At 41.7% G+C, this 20386-nt stretch overlaps 2 protein-coding genes across 5 annotated transcripts in view; one reads left to right on the forward strand and one right to left on the reverse strand.

Annotated features, from left to right (window-relative positions):
- Positions 1–4906: 4906 nt before the first annotated feature.
- Positions 4907–14221, reverse strand: edaradd (EDAR-associated death domain). 4 transcript variants are annotated; one of them, XM_078798962.1, is made up of 7 exons: positions 14074–14221; positions 12229–12290; positions 11642–11684; positions 10468–10535; positions 9874–9922; positions 7387–8693; positions 4907–5585 (listed from the first exon to the last, which is right to left on the reverse strand). In XM_078798962.1, the coding sequence occupies exons 1-6, from the start codon at positions 14105–14107 to the stop codon at positions 8302–8304; spliced, it is 648 nt and encodes a 215-aa protein (XP_078655088.1). In that variant the 5' UTR covers positions 14108–14221; the 3' UTR covers positions 4907–5585; positions 7387–8301. The 4 variants fall into 4 exon arrangements, with proteins under 4 accessions (XP_078655088.1, XP_078655087.1, XP_078655086.1 ...); XM_078798961.1 differs by having other exon boundaries at positions 7387–8696; XM_078798960.1 differs by having other exon boundaries at positions 10468–10538.
- Positions 14222–15455: 1234 nt separating this feature from the next.
- The window catches only part of grm1b (glutamate receptor, metabotropic 1b), an 11436-nt gene continuing 6505 nt past the window's right edge, over positions 15456–20386 (forward strand). Inside the window, exons 1-7 of the mRNA XM_058056538.2 lie at positions 15456–15538; positions 15670–16450; positions 16917–17166; positions 18331–18566; positions 19241–19490; positions 19562–19730; positions 19797–19923. Coding sequence (XP_057912521.2) covers positions 15751–16450; positions 16917–17166; positions 18331–18566; positions 19241–19490; positions 19562–19730; positions 19797–19923 — 1732 coding nt within the window. The 5' untranslated portion in view covers positions 15456–15538; positions 15670–15750. The remainder of the gene's footprint in view (positions 15539–15669; positions 16451–16916; positions 17167–18330; positions 18567–19240; positions 19491–19561; positions 19731–19796; positions 19924–20386) is intronic.

Genomic DNA, 20386 nt, shown 5'->3' on the forward strand with positions numbered 1-20386 from the left:
AATGATATCAAGGTTCTACAGGATGATATCATTGCACTATTGGAAGATAATGCTGCCTTGCATGCTGCTCTCAAGGAAGTTAAAAACCCGTTGGAAGAAAAAAGAGTATTATGCAATGATATCAAGGTTCTACAAGATGATATCAAGACACTATTGGAAGATAATGTTACCGTCCACGCAACTCTTTTGAAGAGAAAGAAGCAAAGGAAAATATCAGTGAGCAAATGAAAAATATAATTGATGATGATGTATAATTACACCAGAGCAGATAGGGTAGTCCTATAGACACAGTAGAAGCAGATGGAATGAAGGCTCCTTCAACACGTTAATAACAGACGTGTCCTTTTTTGACGTGCCATAAACGTACACGCCATAGTTTGAGGAAACGCAGCAGTGTGGCAGTTGAATTAATGAATGAAAAAAAATGAATGAATTTAAAAAAATGAATTAATTGAAAAATTAATAAAAAATTATATTATTATAATTATAAATATTATATTATATTATATTATATTATATTATATTATATTATATTATATTATATTATATTATATTATATTATATTATATTATATTATATTATATTATATTATATTATATTATATTATATTATATTATATTATATTATATTATATATCATTCATTCATTCATTCATTTTCTCCCGCTTTTTCCTCAGGAGGGTCGCGGGGGTGCTGGAGCCTATCCCAGCTGTCTTGGGGCGAGAGGCGGGGTACACCCTGGACACAGGGCACATATAGACAAACAACCATTCACACTCACATTCATACCTATGGACAATTTGGAGTGGCCAATTAACCTAGCATGTTTTTGGAATGTGGGAGGAAACCGGAGTACCCGGAGAAAACCCACGCATGCACGGGGAGAACATGCAAACTCCACACAAAGGGTGGGATTGAACTCGGGTCTCCTAGCTGTGAGGTCTGTGCGCTAACCACTCAACCGACGTGCAGCCCCTATATAATTATATATAACTGTAAATTATATATATTTTTATATTCATTAAATACAAAAATGATACAATTTAATAATAAAAAAAATTCTGATGCCCTGTAAAATCATAAATTATCTGCAAATGTGTTGGGGGATAGTTTGTTAATTAAAAATAAATGTCACATGACTGTATGTGTGTTCATCAAAGAGTATGACAATTATGATGACAATTATGATGCTAAAAGTGTGGCTCTTTCAAACCGCTGATACAAATTATGATGGCAATTATGATTTGTTTCTGCCCACATGACATAACCATGACACACGCATTATATGATACTCGTGGTTGTACAAACTACAAAGTAAATAATTGGGAAATCTAGTAGACAACAGAATGTACTAGTAAGAATATTCAAATATCATTGTCATGACTGCAACAAGAGAAGGCCGAGAAGGCCAAAAAGACAATCGGTATGCAACAACTACAATATTATTATTCCTAACTTACAACTGTAGTAATTAGTACCGTAATTTCTGGTGTATATTTTCTCAAACTGTGAACCCTGTGGCTGATGCAGCTGTACGGCTTATTTATGACAACGTTGTGATCTCATGGCAGGAGCCAACCACGAGCAGGAAGTCATTACTCAGTATAAGAATCAAACTCACAGTGTCATCTTACAAAAAAAACACTAAAATCATCACACAGCAACTTAACACGCGGAAACAATACAACTTTAAAATATGGCAGGAGCCAATCACAAGCAGGAAGTCATTACTCAGTATAAGAGTCTGACTCACGGTGTCCTCTTACAAAAAACAACAACAAAACACTAAAATCATCACACAGCAACTTAACACGCGGCACCAATACAACTTTAAAATATGGCAGGAGCCAATCACGAGCAGGAATTCATTACTCAGTATAAGAGTCTGACTCACGGTGTCCTCTTACAAAAAACAACAACAAAACACTAAAATCATCACACAGCAACTTAACACCCGGTACCAATACAACTTTAAAATATGGCAGGAGCCAATCACGAGCAGGAAGTCATTACTCAGTATAAGAGTCTGACTCACGGTGTCATCTTACAAAAAACAACAAAACACTAAAATCATCACACAGCAACTTAACACTCGGTACCAATACAACTTTAAAATATGGCAGGAGCCAATCACGAGCAGGAATTCATTACTCAGTATAAGAGTCTGACTCACAGTGTCCTCTTACAAAAAACAACAACAAAACACTAAAATCATCACACAGCAACTTAACACCCGGTACCAATACAACTTTAAAATATGGCAGGAGCCTATCACGAGCAGGAAGTCATTACTCAGTATAAGAGTCTGACTCACGGTGTCCTCTTACAAAAAACAACAACAAAACACTAAAATCATCACACAGCAACTTAACACGCGGCACCAATACAACTTTAAAATATGGCAGGAGCCAATCACGAGCAGGAAGTCATTACTCAGTATAAGAGTCTGACTCACGGTGTCATCTTACAAAAAACAACAACAAAACACTAAAATCATCACACAGCAACTCAACACCCGGTACCAATACAACTTTAAAATATGGCAGGAGCCAATCACGAGCAGGAAGTCATTACTCAGTATAAGAGTCTGACTCACGGTGTCATCTTACAAAAAACAACAAAACACTAAAATCATCACACAGCAACTTAACACTCGGTACCAATACAACTTTAAAATATGGCAGGAGCCAATCACGAGCAGGAATTCATTACTCAGTATAAGAGTCTGACTCACAGTGTCCTCTTACAAAAAACAACAACAAAACACTAAAATCATCACACAGCAACTTAACACCCGGTACCAATACAACTTTAAAATATGGCAGGAGCCTATCACGAGCAGGAAGTCATTACTCAGTATAAGAGTCTGACTCACGGTGTCCTCTTACAAAAAACAACAACAAAACACTAAAATCATCACACAGCAACTTAACACGCGGCACCAATACAACTTTAAAATATGGCAGGAGCCAATCACGAGCAGGAAGTCATTACTCAGTATAAGAGTCTGACTCACGGTGTCATCTTACAAAAAACAACAACAAAACACTAAAATCATCACACAGCAACTCAACACCCGGTACCAATACAACTTTAAAATATGGCAGGAGCCAATCACAAGCAGGAAGTCATTACTCAGTATAAGAGTCTGACTCACGGGGTCCTCTTACAAAAAACAACAAAACACTAAAATCATCACACAGCAACTTAACACTCGGTACCAATACAACTTTAAAATATGGCAGGAGCCAATCACGAGCAGGAATTCATTACTCAGTATAAGAGTCTGACTCACGGTGTCCTCTTACAAAAAACAACAACAAAACACTAAAATCATCACACAGCAACTTAACACGCGGCACCAATACAACTTTAAAATATGGCAGGAGCCAATCACGAGCAGGAAGTCATTACTCAGTATAAGAGTCTGACTCACGGTGTCATCTTACAAAAAACAACAACAAAACACTAAAATCATCACACAGCAACTCAACACCCGGTACCAATACAACTTTAAAATATGGCAGGAGCCAATCACAAGCAGGAAGTCATTACTCAGTATAAGAGTCTGACTCACGGGGTCCTCTTACAAAAAACAACAAAACACTAAAATCATCACACAGCAACTTAACACTCGGTACCAATACAACTTTAAAATATGGCAGGAGCCAATCACGAGCAGGAATTCATTACTCAGTATAAGAGTCTGACTCACGGTGTCCTCTTACAAAAAACAACAACAAAACACTAAAATCATCACACAGCAACTTAACACTCGGTACCAATACAACTTTAAAATATGGCAGGAGCCAATCACAAGCAGGAAGTCATTACTCAGTATAAGAGTCTGACTCACGGTGTCCTCTTACAAAAAACAACAAAACACTAAAATCATCACACAGGCACTTAACACCCGGTACCAATACAACTTTAAAATATGGCAGGAGCCAATCACGAGCAGGAAGTCATTACTCAGTATAAGAGTCTGACTCACGGTGTCATCTTAAAAAAACAACAACAAAACACTAAAATCATCACACAGCAACTTAACACTCGGTACCAATACAACTTTAAAATATGGCAGAAGCCAATCACAAGCAGGAAGTCATTACTCAGTATAAGAGTCTGACTCACGGGGTCATCTTACAAAAAACAACAAAACACTAAAATCATCACACAGCAACTTAACACCCGGTACCAATACAACTTTCAATACAACAGTCCCTCCTAGATGATGTCATAGGCTAATTTGCATGTGATATTGTAAGAGATACTGTTCTCAAGTCTTTGGTTGTTTGGACTCCTTCTGGGGATGTGTAGCTGTGAATTGGCGTATGTGATGCATTCCATTGTAACTTGTATGCATGTTCAAATAAAATCAAACCATCACCATGACTGTGCCGCCCAAACTGGCGTACGTATCTCATAGGACGGACTCCCTGACGTCATCAGGCAGTCTCCCTTCTTCTGCTGCTGCTGCTGACATGTGTCCATCCCGGGTAAGATGCTCATGTCTTCTTACTTCTGAGTTGATGCATGAATACTAACTTGTGTGTCTGCACAGGACCAGGTCAGTCTTTTTTGGACCAGAACCATGGGGAGACTGGACGCCATCCGGCAGTTTCATTTCCTCAGCTGGCTCCGAGAGGAGAGACAATCCAGGAAACTCATTCTCTTCATTGTTTTTGTGGCGCTCTTGTTGGATAACATGCTGCTCACCGTGGTCGGTAGGTGCAAATCTCACATGACTGTTGCTGGTGTTTGGAGTAGCAGTTGGGGAACGTGCTGTCAGGGCCCGTCATGGAGAACATTCTAGTGTTACAAGAGTTTTTCAGCATTTTTAAGTCATGAAACATTGCTCTAAGGCAGGGGTGGGCAAACCTTTTGACTCGCGTGCCGCAATTGGTTTAGCAAAATTGAGGGGGGGGCAGACTATTGTGTTTTTTACACGTAGCTGTCCACCTGGAATTATTGTATCTGTAAAAGTGTCATGCAATCTGCTATATGTGCACTTTGAGGTCATTCATTTGATGTAAAGTGCGTTATAAATTAAATTAATTATTATTATTATTTAAATATTTTTATTTTATGTGAGTGTGAATGGTTGTTTGTCTATATGTGCCCTGTGATTGGCTGGCAACCAGTCCAGAGTGTACCCAGCGTCTCGCCCGAGGACAGCTGGGATAGGCTCCAGCAACCCCCGTGATCCTCATGAGGATAAGCGGTAGAAAATGAATGAATGAATTAATATTTTTTATTTTTGAATTTATCATTTTTTTATTGTGCTTGTGTGCCTTTTTTCAGGAGCACTTTGTAAACAACAGACCACATCAAATAGCAATATTGATCAAACAGCTACTTCAACCATCAAAAGGTTGGCTCAAGCCATGATGCCAGGTTGTACGGTTAATTTCAATGAAATAGTTTAAAAAGAACAGGCGGGCCGGATGTGGCCCCCAGGCCATAGTTTGCCCACCCCTGCTCTAAGACCAATGCGTTCAACAATTGAATCTTCTATTGACGTGAATAAAAATATGAATGTAAAGGACATCAGCTGTTGCCAACCAAAGCCTGAATAATTTTCTCCTGGTGGACATATTTGTCCTCCAAGTAAAACTCCGCTTCTTTCCTCACATTGGCTGTTTTGTGGAAAGGTTTGCAACAACTCTTTGGAGACACTGGAGGCATGTCCTTCACTGGGCAAGATAAGAAGGTCTTAAGTGGGAGGGAGAGACAAAATGTCCTTGGACTAAACTTAGTCATAAACAACATGATCTGATACCCAAGTGATATATAGCGTCTTTTCTAAGGACAATACCTCGCCATGAAATGAAACAGGGCGCATTGTTAAGTTGATTGTTGATGACAGACTCTCAATGACCCGACATAACCTACAGGATTTTTATATCAATATTATATCAATGCAAAACATTCACAATCGAGATGACCAGTATAAGTCATAGGTTGGCTGTTCCTGCCACTGATACTCCAGAGCGACTTATAAATGAAAAAAGTGTTTATGTTCCATAAACACTTTTTTCATTTATAACACCTTTTGTGTTCATGTTTATTTTTAGTGTAGCTGAATAAGCATTGTGTTAGCATATCTTACACCTATTCAGCCTGTTCTCTATTCTTTTATTGTTACAACTTGCCTTCCAAGATGGCGGAATGTCTGTTTTGGTCAAGTAGTTTGGAAAATTAATTACCCGCAAAAAATGCCACTTATACTCCAGTGCGAGTTATATGTATGTTTTTTTCTACCTAATGATGCATTTTTGGCCTTGTGTTACTTATACTCATGAGCAACTTATAGTCCAGAAAATACGGTAAATAAACCAGCAAAAAATGCCACTAATACTCCAGTGCGACTTATGTATGTTTTTTCTACCTAATGATGCATTTTTGGCCTTGTGCGACTTATACTCCGGAGCGACTTATAGTCCAGTAAATACGGTATATACCGGAGGAATTGCTTAATTATGCAGATTGCTGGATGAAACTGCAGCGCGGGCTGGATTAGGCCCCCAGGCCTGAGTTTGACACAGGTGCCCTAGACCAGGGGTCAGCAACCTGCGGCTCCAGAGCCGCATGTGGCTCTTCAGCCTCTTTATTGTGGCTCCCTTTGCGATTCTTGAATATTTTTAACACCCGAGTGGGGAAAATGCACGTCTTTTGTAATGAGTTTTAAAAAATCCAACTTTGTCTGAGACCATGAATGCATCCTGAGTGAGTTCTGACTGCTATCCAGTTCAGTACATGAAGAAAAACAAGTAATACTTACCTACAAATCTAAAAAATAAATTCGAGATAATTTAAAAACAGCGGCATGGGAACTTGTTTTTACGTTTACAGTAGTTTACACATACATTTATGTAAGTTTATCTCCAAAACTAGCAAGAGTACTCCAACTCGTCTTTTCTTATCTGAACTACTTTGATACCCCCAAATTCCCTCCAATGTTGTTTTAAACATAATATATGTTTTGCGGCTCCAGGCTATTTTTCTTCAGTGGGCATTGGGTAAAATGGCTCTTTTCATAGTAAAGGTTGCCGACCCCTGCCCTAGACCATGGGTCGGCAACCTTTGTTGCAAGAGTCATTTTGCCCCCGCCCCATGAAAGAAAAGCAGCCTGGAGCCACAAAACATAACAAAAGTCCAGACTGTGTGTCCAAGTACTAGTATTGTGATCCACAATGAGATCCCCCCTGTGCCCAACAGTGCCCATCATCCCGAGCTACCTGTACAGCCTGGATGTGTCGGCAGCCGCCATATTGAACACCTCATCACAGCAGGAGACGTCCCCGGCTGCCTTCGATCAAACGGTGTCATCAGGTTACAACGCCACGGCCAGGTCAACAGACGCTTCAACGTCCACCACTTCCACCCAAAACTCCTCCGACGGCCCCCTGTCGGCCGGAACGCTGGTGAACGAGAACGTGAAAGTGGGGCTGCTGTTTGCCTCCAAGGCCACAGTGCAGCTGATGATCAACCCCTTCATTGGACCGCTCACCAACAGGTCAGCTTTCTGCTCTTCCAAGTAACATTCACGTCTTTTCATGAGTCTCACAGGGCAGGGAAAACGCCAACTAAAGGCCACGCCGCATAGACAAGGAGCAGTGGACAAAACTACTCCAATGCAGTAGAGAAAACTACTCCAATGCAGTATAGAAAACTACTCTAATGCAGTATAGAAAACTATTCCAATGCAGTGGACAAAACTACTCCAATGCAGTATAGAACATGAGACATGGAGACAGAGAGACAGAGACATGGGTCTCGGTCCGCCGAGACGAGCGGTCCACAGAACCAAGAACAAGACCTTTACATCTTTACCAAGACCGTGTAAGAGATGAGCGTGTACGCCAACTAAACGGCAACCAGGCCATTGTTGGCAAACGCCAACAGGAAGCTGAGTAAAAATGATAGAAAAGTACGAGTCAATGTATTTGTAATGATAGAAAAGTACCAGTCAATGTATTTGTAATGATAGAAAAGTACCAGTCAATGTATTTGTAATGATAGAAAAGTACCAGTCAATGTATTTGTAATGATAGAAAAGTACCAGTCAATGTATTTGTAATGATAGAAAAGTACCAGTCAATGTATTTGTAATGATAGAAAAGTACCAGTCAATGTATTTGTAATGATAGAAAAGTACCAGTCAATGTATTTGTATTTTGGGTACCGGACTACAAGCGTACACACACGTGAAGAAGATGGTGACCAATGAATGGGAGTGGTGCATCTTCCAACAAGTTGTCGACGTGTAGCACGATAATTAGCACGTAGCCCGTGGCGCTTAATTAGCATGCTGCCAGCGTGACGGCCAAACGCTCTCCATCCAGCCCTGCAGCAATCGCAGCACGTCGATGCGCTGGTAGATACGGCACAGCTCGGTGAGCTCGGTGACGGGTTTCTGGTTGTAGCGCAGGAGGAACTCCTGGGTGGGGCTGTGGGACAGAGAGCCCTGGGTCCGGTGCTCCAGCAGGGTGAGTTCGTCGTAGCTCATCCCCCACCGACTGGCAAAGTTCTTCCAGTTTTTGACGGTGCAGTGGTGCGGATCCAGCTTGAGCCTCAACAAGTCCAGGAGATCTTTGTCGTTCATGAGGTCGCTGATCTTGGGGGGGGGCGCAGGACGGCAGCACGTTTCACAGGCGTGGTTCAGCTGGAATTGGACTTCTTTGCCGGGGTCTTCTTGGTGGACATGGAGGAAGGAGACAGACTGAAGTTAAGGAAAGGCCGAATTCCAGATGGGGGATTTAAACAGCTGACTCAAAAATGGTCCGGTTATGTCGGGAATGCCTGGTGGGCCGGGTGAGGACGTTTGGCGGGCCGCAGTTTGCCCACCATCAATGTCAAGTCTTGTACTTTTCCAACTGGTCTTAACATTTTTATCAGGTGTCTATTTTTACAATTTGGATTTTTCACTTCAGTGTACTTAATCTCATAATTTTGATTTTTTTTATCTCAAAATTTCAATTTTTGCTCATTTTTTCGACTTTTTATTTCATATGTAATTTGTACTTTTTTCTCAAAATCTTGCCTTTTCAGTTCAGTATTATGACTTTTTAATCTCATCATTTTGACTTTTTATCTCATAGTTTTTCATCATCACTTTGACTTTTTATCTCATAATTTGGATTTTTTTAAATCTCATAATTTTGACTTTTTACCTCAGTTTCAACTTTTTTGTCATCACTTTGACTTTTTATCTCATAATTCTGAGATAGGGTCATCATTTTATCTCAAAATCTTGACTTTTTAATCTCAATTTTTTTTGTCTTCATCTTTTTATCTCACAGTTTTGACTTTTCAGTTCAGTATGACTTTAAGCTCAAAATCTTCACTTTTTAATCTCATAATTTGTACTTTTTAATCTCATAGTTTCAACTTTTTCATCATCACTTTGACTTTTTATCTCCTAATTTTGACTTTTTAATCTCATAATTTGTACTTTTTAATCTCATAGTTTCAACTTTTTTATCATCACTTTGACTTTTTATCTCCTAATTTGGACTTTTTAATCTCATAATTTGGATTTATCTCAAAATCTTGACTTTTCAGTTCAGTATGACGTTAATCTCACAATTTTGACTTTTTAATCTCATAGTTTCACCTTTTTGATCATCACTTTGACTTTTTATCTCCTAATTTTGACTTTTTAATCTCATAATTTGGATTTATCAGTGCAAAATGTTACTTCTTGCACGTTTTCAACTTTCAGTCTTAACAATTTTTTCAGGTGTGTATTTTCCCATTTTCACGTCTCCAATAACCAACCCCTTTACTTTCATATCAACATCATACGCAGTACAATACGGTTTCATTGGATATGTCTTTTTCTCCTAAAATCTGGTGAGAAATGACGTACCTGGTGAAGAGGATGTTGGGCAGGTACATTCTTCGACCTCTTTAACGGGCTACAACACACAGCACGCACTTTTATAGACACAAATCATCCCACCGATAATTTCTGCCACGACATAAACAACACGACAAATGGTTGTTTTACATGAAAAACATTTTTTAAACACATTTGCAACTGGCAACTGGACTGTGTGTGTGTGTGTGTGTGTGTGTGTGTGTGTGTGTGCACGCATGTTTACGTGCATGCGTTCAAATGTTCCTGGTGGCTGTGCAGTGGATTTCAATGGGAGAGATGCAGGCCGAGTTCTTATAAAATACGCTTCTACTACCTTGTGGTTGTTTATATCGTCTTAAAACTCTTCTATTGTGGAGTTGTACCATCACCTTTTTGTATTTCATAGTTATGAGATATGGGTCTCGCCCTCCCCAAGACAGCTGGGATAGGCTCCAGCACCCCCGCGACCCTCGTGAGGTAGAAAATGGATGAATGAGATATTGTGGAGTGGTGCAACGTTGTCATGTGAAAATGCTAACGGTTGTTATGGCACACTCGTTTGCTGTTTCTGAAAATATTTGCCAAAAAAGTTTCTTAACCGACCTGATTGATTCTGTCGGAGGTGCCGAGGTACCCAGGAGGCATGGAGCTCAGGTGAAGAGTGACAGCGTCTGCTGGAGAGACGTCAAGGTTGGGTTTTTTTTAGCATGTATTATTAGCATCCTACAGGAAGTCAGTGTCACATCCTGTGTTCAAGTGGAAAACACACACAGTACAGTACTGCTACAAAACAATACCCCGACAGAATGTCATAATTAGGAGATAAAAAGCTAAAAAAAAAAGTGTCAAATGCCGTGATTGGATCTCATCGCTTTGGCTTTTTAGCTTTTCTTTTTTTAGACTTTTCATCCCAGTAGGATTTACTTATCTCATCATTTCAACTTTTTGTCAGAACTTTCCATCTTTCCATCTCAAAATTTTGACTTTTTATTCTCATTATTTATATTTTTTTATTTTAGAATTTCAACTTTGTTCTCATCATTTTGACTTTTTATCGCATAGTTGACTTTTTTACTTTTTATAGTTTACTTTTTATTGACTTTTTAGCACATAGTTTGGATGAGTATCTCACAATTTAGACGTTTAATCTCATAATTTTGACTTTTTCATCTCAAAATTTAGATTTTTCAGTTCAGTATGACTTTTTAATCTTATAATTTTGACTTTTTATCTCATAATTTGGACACCTATCTCATAATTTCAACTTTTTTATTTTACAATTTGGACTTTTCAGTTCAGTATGATTTTTTAATCTCATAATTTATATTTTTTTATCCTATAATTTCAACTTTGTTCTCATCATTTTGACTTTTTCTCATAATTTCAACTTTTTATTTTACAATTTGGACTTTTCGGTTCAGTATGACTTATTAATCTAATAATTTAGAGTTTTTATCTCATGCTTTTGATTTATTATCTTATAGTTTCAACTTTTTTCTCATCACTTTGACTTTTTATGGCATAATTTAGATATTTTTATTTTATAATTTTTTACTTTTTATCGCATAATTTTGGACACCTATGTCACAATTTTGACGTTTTATTTCACAACTTTTCAGTTTGGTATGACTTTTTTAATCTCATTATTTGGACTTTTTATCTCCTAATTTTGATTTGTAAAGAATTCCACAACTCAAGGAATTTTCGGAGGCGGACGTCACACACAAGTGTATTCAAGTGTATTCGAGGGTGAAAAGATGTAAAGTGCTGTACTTACCATGAGGGTCGGTAACTTGCACCGGGTAGTTGGCCTCCAAAGACTGTTGGTTAGGGATGGGGGTTAAGAGTTATGGCTTACAATTAGGGGGGAGGGGAGGGGGGAGGGGTCAGCAACCCGTTCCGTCAAAAGCGCTGCTTATAAACTGCTTATAAACTTAGAAGAATTGCCAATCCAGCGCCCCCTCTTCCGTTGCTCATCCAATCAGCAGTCAGGACACAGTCCCGATGCATTCATTGACTTGCGGTGAGTCGGATTTTTCACATTCATAAAAAAAAAGTTACTCGGCAAAGGGAGACACAAAAAGGAGGCTGAAGAGCCGAGGCTGCGGGTTGCCGACCCCCCGGGTTGGAGCCTATGTGTCAAAATGGCAAACTTGGCTTGACTTGTGAGTTTAAAATGCAGCCGACACAAAAGCGCCTGAATGTGTGAGACTAAGGCAACTGCACAAAGACAGAAAAGAGCATGCTGGAACATGTTTCATGCGCTTGCAGAACATAGCGGAGCATTTCACACAGAGGCTCCAGAGACAGAAGAGGGTTAATAAGCAGTAGGAGGGAAAGAAACCTAAGTAAAAAAGTTGTCACCAATTGGGTTCCAAAGGTGGTGGTGTCTGTGTCCTCCACTGGTTCTGAGCTCAATCCTTCCTCTGGCAAAAAAAAACATTGTCATCGTTAGCACCTTTACGTGAGGAGTTTGGACCTTTCCGAATGGAACAATGGTATCCATGGAAAGGAATATTCCAATCTCTTGTCTACATGCGCCGCTATAATCAACCGGAATAGTCAATGGGGCATGCCCAGTAAAACGTAAACACCAACATCACGTGATACCGACTTCCTCCAGTTTTTCTTTCACGTGTTGGAATAATTCCGTATTTTGAATTTTTCCTTCGTTCTTTCCAGTCTTGAAATTTAGTTTGGATCAAAAACAAACTTTCCTTAGCAGTCCAGTGCCGATTGCTGGCCTCCATTTTTAAAACTGAAGAACGTCTGGAGCTGCGTGTTACGTCATATCTCAGCATTCGCGGGATGCAAGAACGCACCCGGGATCAATTTAAACAGGAAAAGATCAAATTATTCATTCATTCATTTTCTACCGCTTATCCTCACAAGGGTGGCAGAGGGGTGCTGGAGCCTATCCCAGCTGTCTTCTACACCCTGGACTGGTGGCCAGCCAATCCCAGGGCACATATAGACAAACAACCATTCACACTCACATTCATACCTATGGACAATTTGGAGTGGCTAATTAACCTAGCATGTTTTTTTTTTTTACTTCTAAGAGCCAGTGGCGTCATTAGGCCTATTTTAAAATGTTCTTAAGCCCCCCCTAAATTATTTGATATTTTTTATTGATTTTTTTTCATTGATTTTTTTTTTAATTTACGAAAAAAAATCTGCCAAATTGTATATAAAAGGGCAAAAGCAGGCTAATACTAGTCAACCAAAAAGAAAGCAATACAAAAGCTACAGAGCATCGCTTGGGAAAAGACAAATGGAGAGCCGGGTTTCATATTCTTTTCCCGATTGAGGAATTCCAGGACTTGTTACCACACGCTCTGGGTAACGTTCAAGAGATGAAATACAAACCACAACATCAACCTTTACTTAAGAGCTACAATTCCATGCATGTTGCCTACTGTGGAAATATACCACATTTGGAACTAAAGCCAAGGGTTGGAAAGCCTTACAGAGGATTCCCGCATATTTGTAATTCTGCAAATGCCTGCAAATTCACTCATATTTTGTAGTGGGCTCCTATAGAGCAGCTGCACACAATAACCAGCACAGAAAGCTTTCTAGTTCTTCAAGAATCTGCACCTATTCAGCTGGATTTATTCAGATTTCGTGCTTCCTGTGGAAAGAGTCTGTTTCAATGTATTCCCCCCACGGAACGCCCCCCCCTCCCCCGGGGCACGCCCACTTTGCTGTGGTTTGCACACTTCAGAGGGCATGGTTCATTCATTCATTCATTTTCTACCGCTTTTCCTAACGAGGGTTGCGGGGGGTGCTGGAGCCTATCCCAGCTGTCTTGGGGCGAGAGGCGGGGCGGGGTCCACCCTGGACTGGTGGCCAGCCAATCCCAGGGCACATATAGACAAACAACCATTCACACTCACATTCATACCTATGGACAATTTGGAGTTTTTGGAATGTGGGAGGAAACGGGAGTACCCGGAGAAAACCCACGCATGTAAACTCCACACAGAGATGGCCGAGGGTGGAATTGAACCCTGGTCTCCTAGCTGTGAGGTCTGCAGCCTGGAAAATGGTTATATTACAAAATCCAATTCATGTCCAAGCAAAGAACGTTCCACGGTTGTTGAACGATTCCAATGGTACTTTTTCAGTCGTCATGTGGACCGAGTGGCCGAAACAACAAATGGCTAAATCCAAAGTGAAAGTCCAACAACACAACGTGCTACTTACCTAAAGATTCTTTACAAGCCCTTAAACTGCTCATTTTCCCAGCGTTCCGAGTGCAGGTGAAGGTCGCCGGAGTGAAAAATTGGAGATGTAAAAAAAAAAGGAGGCTGTAACGATATTTCCACAGTGTCGTGCGTCAGACGGTAAAGCGGCAAGCCTCTGCAATACAACACCTTTTCATGCAGGTGGCGTCCATTCATGCTGCATTCAAGTGCGCCTCGGAAATGACAGCGACACAGCCGTTGTTTCATTTCTTTGTGTGTTTGTAATTTGTTTGTGTGTAGTAATTCCATGTATTGTTACTTCATCAGAAAGTGCACATTGCTAGTGCTTGTGTACGCTCCTGCATATGTACGGTACAGTCTGGGGTCTTTATCAGCGGTTATTTGTCATCACGAGGCTTTGTCACGTGATAACACCACAGGTGAGGGAGGGGCTTCAGGGACACCATGCATTCTTTCATCCTGGCATGTGGATGCATGTTGGCGGTGCAGCGCTGTTTGCTAAATAAGCTGGCTGCACGCTGGATGAGCGGTTAGCGCTCAGGCCTCACAGCTAGGAGACCAGAGTTCAATTCCACCCTCGGCCATCTCTGTGTGGAGTTTGCATTCTCCCCGTGCATGCGTGGCTTTTCTCCGGGTCATCTTGTCCGAGTCATACTGTGAAATGAAAAAAAAAAACTAAATTAAAGAAAACAAAAAAGGAAAAAAAACATTGAATAAAAAATACAAACATAAAAAGTGACAAAAATAACATAAAACAAAATGAAACCAAATTCAATTCAAAATAAAATAAAATTCAATTAAAATTAAACCCAGTTCACGTTTATCATTTCATGGAATTGGCTTGGCTGCACGGCAGTCTAGTGGTTAGCACGCAGACTTCACAGCGAGTAGACCTGATTTCAATTCCACCCTTGCCCGTCTCTGTGTAAAAATATTATATATATATATATGTATATATAAAATATTTTTATAAAATATATTTTTATTAAAATTATTATTGTTATTATTTATATTTTTATTAAAATATTATATATATAATTTTTTCATGTGGCCCTCCCTGGAAAAACGCTTGTAGACCCGTACTGAACATTTTTCAACCCGCCGTTGCAGTAACAAGACCGGCCACACGATGGCAGCAGATCACCGGTATGCCAAATGAAGTTTGAACAATTTATTCTCAGTGTTTTCATCACCCACCCTTAACCAAAGTCCCTTTTTCATGTTGTGAAAACCCGCCACCTTCTTCTCCCTCCGATGTGACACCAGGCTTATCGGACCTTCTGGCTGGAGATCAGCATCACTGCAGCGCCGCGTGACCCGCTTTCAGGATGCAGCGACCTGCAGAAGAAGAAGCTCAGCGTCAGTGCAGAGAGAGAGAGAGAGAGAGTCAGTCCGCTCCGTCTGGTTTCGGAACTGGACTTTCCGAGAGAGGCGTCCACTTCAGTGTGCCTGGTCCACCATGGGTAGGTAGAAGATCGCTTTGCATGACTTTCACCTTCATCAGTCGGAAGCCTGGGGGCCGTTTGTGTATTTTGAATATGAAATATCATAATATATCATGAAAGATATTTAAAGCGCAACGTTTCACACGCAGCTGGTCTCCTCATTGAAGAACCTCGATGGACCTCCATGATGCCCCGGGGGACATGATTCTGCGTCCTGCCCAAAGTCCAGCATGAGCCCCTTGCCCGCCCTGCGGGTCCTGTACCTCCCGCTTTTAGTCTTCCAGGCGTCGGTGGTGTCCAAGCACGAGAGGTCGCTGGTGCCGAGCTCCGCCTCCCGCCTGGTGGCCAGAATGGACGGGGACATCATCATCGGCGCCCTCTTCTCCATCCACCACCAGCCATCGGCCGAGAAGGTGGCGGAGAGGAAGTGCGGGGAGGTGCGCGAGCAGTACGGCATCCAGCGAGTGGAGGCCATGTTCCACACGCTGGACCGCATCAACTCGGACCCGCAACTGCTGCCCAACATCACGCTGGGATGCGAGATCCGCGACTCCTGCTGGCACTCCTCGGTGGCGCTGGAGCAGAGCATCGAGTTCATACGAGACTCTCTCATCTCCATCCGAGACGACAACGACAACGTCAAGTGGTGCGTGGACGGGGCAGCTTCCGGTCAGCCCCCGCCCACCAAAAAGCCCATCGTGGGGGTCATCGGGCCCGGCTCCAGCTCGGTCGCCATTCAAGTGCAGAACCTGCTGCAGCTGTTCAACATCCCGCAGATCGCCTACTCGGCCACCAGCATCGACCTCAGCGACAAGACGCTCTTCAAGTACTTCCTCAGGGTGGTGCCCTCCGACACCCTCCAGGCCCGGGCCCTTTTGGACATTGTCAAACGATACAACTGGACCTACGTGTCTGCCGTCCACACAGAAGGTAAGCCATTGCCCCGAGCCAATCACAATGTCGGCTGCACGCTAACCACTAGACTGCCGTGCAGCCGAGATTTTTATTTTTATTTTTATTTATTATATATATATATATATATATATATTACATCTTATTATTTATAATGCTAATTTGGCAACATTCTGACTATTATTTTTATTTTATTTTATTTTATTTTATTTTATTTTATTTTATTTTATTTTATTTTATTTTATTTTATTTTATTTTATTTTATTTTATTTTATTTTATTTTATTTTATTTTATTTTATTTTATTTTATTTTATTTTATTTGAATCATTTAGTAGCAATTTTGGCCAGCTTGAGGATGCTCATTTGTCCTCCCCGAGCCTAATGATCGGACAGGGAGAGTCGGCAGGAACAGGAAGTGAGACAAAGCCAAATGATGCGCCTCCATGTGCTAAATGTTGGGAAGGCGTCTGTGCTGTGATGCAGGTAACTACGGAGAAAGCGGGATGGAGGTGTTCAAGGAGCTGGCCTCGCAGGAAGGACTCTGCCTGTCGCACTCGGACAAGATCTACAGCAACGCCGGAGAGAAGCAGTTTGACCGGCTGCTGCGGAAGCTGCGCCAGCGTCTTCCCAAAGCCCGGGTGGTGGTCTGCTTCTGCGAGGGCATGACGGTACGAGGCCTGCTCATGGCCATGAGGCGCCTTGGAGTTGCCGGAGAATTCCTCCTAATTGGCAGGTTTGTGGACGCTTCTTTTCTCCGTGGAGCGCTGCCGTCTCGTTAGCGTTGCGTCAAGGGTTCAAAAGTTTTTATTTTTATTTTTATTTTTATTTTTATTTTTATTTTTATTTTTATTTTTATTTTTATTTTTATTTTTATTTTTATTTTTATTTTTATTTTTATTTTTATTTTTATTTTTATTTTCATTTTCATTTTCATTTTCATTTTCATTTTCATTTTCATTTTCATTTTCATTTTCATTTTCATTTTCATTTTTATTTTTATTTTTATTTTTATTTTTATTTTTATTTTTATTTTTATTTTTATTTTTATTTTTAACTTCTTGCTTATTCCCCTTTCATCTCTCGGGCTTAAACTTGGTCTCACCTCTCCTCCATCCGCTGCTTTTCTCCGCCTAGGATAGAGGGAGCCGTGGGGGGGGTGTTGGGGGGTGTTTTGTTTGTGGGTCAAGGTGACTTGTGCTAAAAAGGAAAATGTGTTTGTGGCGCGCCTGAGGTATCGCAGCATGTATGAAAACCTCGTTCCATTGCTGGAATACATCTTTTGGTCTTTTGGTCTTTTAGTCTTTTGGCAGTGGCGTGTGGAATATACCATTTCCCACCACCCTCATTTTTTTCTCAATTTTTGCTGTTTTAAAAATGTGACAAATTTGAAACTTCCTTCTTAAATAACATTTGTATTTTATTTTTTTAATTTTGTATTTATCTATATATTATTTGTATTATTGTATTATTATTTGTATTATTTTTGTGATATTATGACTTTGACTTACGACTGGTAAAATCTTTTTTCTCTGAATATTTAGATTTTAGTATTTTAAAAAGTACTTGTGATTTGTCCATTTTTGCTGTTGTTGTTTTTTTGGACAGTTTTCCTATGAAATGCTATTTTTAGACAATGCTGTGGGTTAGTAAAAAGAATAAAAACATGAGCTGCACTTTGGACACCCCTGTTTTCTATTTCCACGGCGCTGGCGTCAGAGCTGGGGCTTTTTGGCACGGCGGGAGGGTGGTGGAGAAGCAGATGGCCTGCAACGCTGGAGCGGCATTCTGGCTTTTGTGGTCTGCAAGGCCGAGCCAACACACACACGAGAAAACATCCACATGGGACGCCATTGACGTGTAGCTTTGTGTCCAACCCCCCAACCCCCCACCCCCGCAGCGACGGCTGGGCCGACCGGGTGGAGGTGGTGGAGGGCTACGAGCAGGAGGCGCTGGGCGGCATCACCGTCAAGCTGCAGTCGGAAGACGTCTCCTCCTTCGACGACTACTTCCTGAAGCTCAAGCTGGCCACCAACACCCGCAACCCCTGGTTCCCCGAGTTCTGGCAGCACCGCTTCCAGTGTCGCCTTCCGGGTCACCCGCAGGAGAACAGGAATTACGTCAGGAACTGCTCTGGTATGCGCACAACTTTTCATTATGGGTGTCGGCCTGATATCGGCATCAAAATGATATGATATTATATATATATTATATTATATTGGTTGATATCGGAGTCGGACTTTTTTCCCCATCATGAATGATATGGGCTGCACGGTGGTCGGGTGGTTGGCACGCAGACCTCACAGCTAGGAGACCCGAGTTCAATCCCACCCTTTGTGTGGAGTTTGCATGTTCTCCCCGTGCATGCGTGGGTTTTCTCCGAGTACTCCGGTTTCCTCCCACATTCCAAAAACATGCTAGGTTAATTAGCCATAGGTATGAATGTGAGTGTGAATGGTTGTTTGTCTATATGTGCCCTGGGATTGGCTGGCCACCAGTCCAGGGTGGAAGACAGCTGGGATAGGCTCCAGCACCCCTGCGACCCTCGTGAGGATAAGCGGTAGAATGATTAGTAGTACTAGTACTACTAGTAGTAGTAGGCTAGTATTAGTATTAGTGTCAGACATTTTTTTGTAAAAAAAAAAGAAAAATCAATGAAAAAAAATCAATAAAAAATATGAAATTATTTAGGGGGTCTTAAGAACATTTTAAAATAGGCCTAATGACGCCACTGGCCCTTAGAAGTAAAAAAAAAAACCTGCTAGGTTAATTAGCCACTCCAATCGTCAGCGTTCCTTCCATGTGGACAGGTTCCGAGCACCTGGAGGACAACTACGTCCAAGACAGCAAGATGGGCTTCGTCATCAACGCCATCTACGCCATGGCCCACGGTCTCCACGACATGCACGCCAACCTGTGCCCTGACGGGCACGCGGGCCTCTGCGACGCCATGAAGCCCGTCGACGGCAGCCGACTGCTAGACTTCCTGCTCAGGACCTCCTTCGCTGGCGTCTCCGGGGAGGACATCTGGTTTGACGACAACGGGGACTCACCCGGGAGGTATAGACACCATCAAGGAATGAAATGATTATTATGAATATAATTCCGCCATGTTGCGTGTTTGACATCAGATACGAGATCATGAACTTCCAGAGCGTGGAGCCCGGAGCTTACGACTACATCAACATCGGCTCGTGGCACGAGGGCGTGCTCAGCATCGACGACGACGTGATCCAGATGAACCACAGCGGCATGGTGCGCTCGGTGTGCAGCGAGCCCTGCTCCAAAGGCGAGATCAAGGTGAGTGCGGCGTCGCAGTCGCCGGAAAACGTCTCCTGGCGCTTTGCTCCGTGTCTCCTCGACTAGGTGATCCGGAAGGGAGAGGTGAGCTGCTGCTGGATCTGCACGGCCTGCAAAGACAACGAGTACGTCCAGGATGAGTTCACATGCAAGGCCTGCCAGCTGGGATGGTGGCCCGACCAAGAACTGCAAGGTACGTATGTCACCGAGCCGAACCTCGTCAACCAATTTTCCCATAAAGAATAATTGAATCCAGTTCATCCCTTCCATCTATCTTTAGATTCCTTGGTCATGAAAACAAACCATGAAAGGGTTTTAATGACTTAAGGAGTGCTAACATGCTAACACCTAGCATAGTGGTGCTTGTCAAAAGGGTTGGAAGGAGGGCCTACCTCTGGAAATGTTAGCATGTTATTTAGTTGAACACATGATAGCATTAATGTCTTCTTAAGTTCGTATTCATGAAAATCACATACACATTGCGATGCCCTGCTAATGCAATGCTAACATGCTCATGGTAGCGTGCTAACACCTGATATAGTAGTGTCTGAATAAAATATGGCTACTGTCCTAACATGCTAATGTTAGCATGCTCACACCTACCCATGAAAACGGCTAAAAATGCTACTATGCTAATATTGCTGGCAATGCTAACC

Source organism: Doryrhamphus excisus, linkage group LG19 (assembly GCF_037039965.1).
Source record: "Doryrhamphus excisus strain RoL-2023G ecotype Guam linkage group LG19, RoL_Dexc_Guam_v1.1, whole genome shotgun sequence".
Taxonomy (NCBI): Eukaryota; Metazoa; Chordata; class Actinopteri; order Syngnathiformes; family Syngnathidae; genus Doryrhamphus; species Doryrhamphus excisus.